The sequence below is a fragment of the Neopelma chrysocephalum genome, unplaced genomic scaffold (genome assembly GCF_003984885.1).
Source record: "Neopelma chrysocephalum unplaced genomic scaffold, ASM398488v2 Primary Assembly neopelma1_148, whole genome shotgun sequence".
Taxonomy (NCBI): Eukaryota; Metazoa; Chordata; class Aves; order Passeriformes; family Pipridae; genus Neopelma; species Neopelma chrysocephalum.
In genome coordinates this window covers 166527-170217 of record NW_020897810.1, presented here as the reverse complement: position 1 = coordinate 170217, position 3691 = coordinate 166527, and the positions used below count along the sequence as shown (strand labels likewise).

At 50.3% G+C, this 3691-nt stretch overlaps 2 protein-coding genes across 3 annotated transcripts in view; one reads left to right on the top strand and one right to left on the bottom strand.

Annotated features, from left to right (window-relative positions):
- Positions 1-528, top strand: part of LOC113976176 — a 4341-nt gene extending 3813 nt beyond the window's left edge. The window contains exon 7 of the mRNA XM_027701117.1: positions 268-528. Coding sequence (XP_027556918.1) covers positions 268-528 — 261 coding nt within the window. The remainder of the gene's footprint in view (positions 1-267) is intronic.
- Positions 529-3193: 2665 nt separating this feature from the next.
- The window catches only part of LOC113976177, a 4388-nt gene continuing 3890 nt past the window's right edge, over positions 3194-3691 (bottom strand). For both annotated transcript variants that reach the window (XM_027701118.1, XM_027701119.1), the window contains exon 7: positions 3194-3340. In XM_027701118.1, coding sequence (XP_027556919.1) covers positions 3277-3340 — 64 coding nt within the window. In that variant the 3' untranslated portion in view covers positions 3194-3276. The remainder of the gene's footprint in view (positions 3341-3691) is intronic.

Genomic DNA, 3691 nt, shown 5'->3' with positions numbered 1-3691 from the left:
GGAAAAGAAGGAGAAAAGAAAGTTTCTCCTGGAAGAAAAGGAGAAAAGAAAGTTTCTCCTGGAAGAAAAGGAGAAAACAAAATTTATTCTGGAAGAAAAGGAGAAAAGAAATTTTCTCCTGGAAGAAAAAGAGAAAAGAAAGCTCATTTCGGAAGAGGAGAAGTGATATATCCCCTCGGAAGAGAAGGAGAAAAGAATCTTCTTCCCAGCAGAGAAGAAGAGAGGAAAGTTGCTCTTGGAAGGGTGTCCCTGCCATGGATTGCCCAGGCCTGGGAGCCTGAGGGTTCCACCTCTGGGGTCTCCATCGTGCTGTCCCCAGGCCCTGAGGCAGCACAGGGACTCAGACCACGGCCCGAGGCCTTCTGGTCGGTGCTGAAGGAGCCCCAGAAGAGCATTTTGGCGGGATACAGGTTCGAACCCTCCTTGTTTGTGCCCCCCCTGCACCCAGAGGGGCCCCCAGCTCTGAGGTCCCCCGTGCTGAAGAAGACAGAGGTGGTGGCCAGGGGGCTGTGGCCGTGGATGGAGTGACAGGGCTGGGCTGGGCAGCACCTGAGGTGGCAGAACTGGGATGAGACTGGAAGTGGTGCCATTCTGGGGCTGTTCCCTGCTGGGAATGCAGAGTTAGAGGGGGGATCTCCAGGGATCCCTCGTCTCTGCTGGATTTCCTGATCAAGGTGTCCTGCCCTGAAGCCATCCAGGGGGCTGGAGGAGCAGGGAGCCTCCCATGGGGTGACATTCCCAAAGGAGCCCAAAGTCCAGCCCCAGTGCTGCTGCTGGCAGAGGGGAGACCATGCAAGGGAGAACAGAGCGGGTTGGGTTTGGTTTGAGACTTGACAAAAAGCTGAATTGACTCTAATTGACCAATTGAGCCTCATTTGAAGAGTCCAAATGCTCATTGTTGAGCCCAATCCTAGGTCAGGGACCGATCCTCCTCTGTAGGATTCATGTTCTGCCATTTGGAGAGCTCAAAGCTGCTTCTGAGCCTCCAGCAGTGTCTGCCCAGCAGCCTGTGAGGGGTCATTGGACCAGGGCAGATGTTTGAGGAGGCAGGTGACTGATATGGGACCAACCCCTCCAACTTCAAGGCTTTCCACGTTGAAAATTTCCTATTTGAAAGTGTCCCAGGGGATATTTGATATTTGACACAAACACCTGGAAGTGTGAGGCCGCAGGATGACCTTCCTTTGATCCCAGTGGCTGCTGGGTCAGTCAGAGAGGGATCTGAGTGAAACCTGGAGCTGATGATCAGAGAATTCAGAATCCTTGGAAGAGGATTTAAGCTGCAGCTTAAATATTCCTCGTGACTGAATCCCTGGAGTGGACAGCCCATGGATTGTGGGGAATGAACTGGAACCACCATTTTACTGACTGAACCCCCCCCGAAACCCACCTCAGAGGGGGTGAAAAAGAAGAAGAAGAGACAGAAGCCCCCAGACCCTAAAAATTCTGCCCAGGAATTTCTTTATTCTTGTGAGATATCAGCTTGTGCTAATAGGTATAATAATTGATTGTGTTAATAAACCTCTAAAAAGGGGATGAGAGCTCAGTGGTGAACATTTTTTTGACCAAAGCTGAGTCAGTTTGAAGCAGCAGCTGGGCTGTGTTGGGATATAATTCCATGTCCTGTGGATATCAGGCTATAGGAGCATGGACATTATCCTGGCTCACTTAATGTGCTCCAGTGTCACTGCTCTGCAGAACCCCCATCCTTGCTGAAATGCTCTATTAGAGAAGAGTTGTGATCCTTCAGCTTTGAAATTCCCTTTGGATCCCTGCAGAGGTAGAAAGTAGGTGCAGCACTGGAGTTGTGCTCACTGTTCCCACACACAGCCCCAATACCCCCCAGGAGCCCCAAGTTTGTAAATACACAACTCAAACCCCCTCCAGCTGTTTGGAGGGAAAATCTGGAAGAACTTTCCCAGGATGAGGGGATTTCAAGGATCCCTCTCCCAGCAGGCCAGAGGTGAGCTCTGGGATTGCTCTGGGCAGGCGGTTCTGCTTCCCAACCACCACCCTGGAGAGGCTTTTATTAGAAGAAAACCCCAAAAGTAACAAATTAAATACCACCCATTGTTCTGTTGCACATCCCATCCCTTGCACACCTGCAATACCAACTTCTGGTCCTTCAGCCCCTTTGCACACTGATCTTTAAGCACTGATTGATTCATTAAATGTCTCCAAAGTTAAATCAGTTTAAGCACTGATTGATTCATTAAATGCCTCCAAAGTCAAGCCATGGATCTTTTCCACTATAGTTTATTGTCTCTTCTCCCTGCCTTACAAACCTCCAGCACAGCCCTGAGTTCTGTTCACTGGAAGAATCTGTGTCAGTCCAGGGTATATTTTTACACACAAGAAAGAGGCACCTGCTTTTAGGCAGTATTTCAAGTTACAGTGTGTCTTATGGGAATTCTACTGGGTTTTTTTTTTTGCTTTTAGAGTAGCATTTATTTGCAGTTCAGATGTTCACCCAGTTCTATTATTCAGCCCTGGTTTTGTTAGACTTCACATTTTTAACCCAGTTATGTTATATATATTTAGGTAGGTAATGTGTCAGGAAGGAGAATATATGAATACACACAATTTCTGCTGGTAAAAATCAACAAAAATGCTCAAAGCTTTGAAAATCAGCTTCTCCTGCCACTGCCTACCCACCATCTCAGAATCATGGAATGGTTTGGGTTGGAAGGGACCTCAAAGCTCATCCAGTGCCACCCCCTGCCATGGGCAGGGACACCTTCCACTGCCCCAGGTTGCTCCAACCTGGACTTGGACACTTCCAGGGATCCAGGGGCAGCCACAGCTTCTCTGGGCAACCTGTGCCAGGGCCTCCCCACCCTCCCCATAAAACATTTCTGCCTTGTGTCCCATGTGACCCTGCCCTCTGGCAGTGGGAAACCCTCCCCCTGGGCCTGGGAAAAAACTCTCTGCACCTTTCCCAGAAACCCTTTATAAGCTGAAAGGTCATAACAAGGTCTCCTGGAGCCTTCTCTCCTCCAGGTTGGACACCCCCAGCTCTCTTGGGGTTACTGCAATGGTTTCTTGGGATCATTTTGGAGCCTCTTCTGGACCTGGTCTAACAGAGGCAGGTCTTGCCTGTGCTGGGGTTCCCTGAGCTGGAGAAAGGAGCAGGGGGCAAGAATTCCTTCCCATCCACAACTTCCACCCAGACAATTATGCTGCTTCTCTTCATTTTATTCTTATTCTTTTTATTCTTCTTCTTATTGTTACTATTATTATTTTATTATTATTATTCTCTTAACTATTATTCTACTGCTAAATCTCCACCTCCTCCCGGTTGCCCAGGGGCCGGAAACGGGCTCTCCAAGTTGCCAGGTGCCTGTGGAGAGAGGGAACTGCTGGAGCCCTGCCATGGCCTGGGTGTGGGGAGGGTGTGAGGGTGCAGAGCAGCTCTGGGCACCCCGTGGGATGTGGGCACTCCTGGGATATGGACACCTTGTGGAATGTGGGTACCCTGTGGGATGTGGACACCCTGTGGGATGTGGGCACTCCATGGGATGTGGGCACCCCAGGGGATGTTGACAGCCCTGGGATGTGGGCACCCCATGGGATGTGGGCACCCCGTGGGATGTGGACACTCTGTGGGATGTGGGTACTCCATGGGATGTGGGCACTCTGTGGGATGTGGGCACCCCATGGGATATGGGCACCATGTGGGATGTGGGCACTC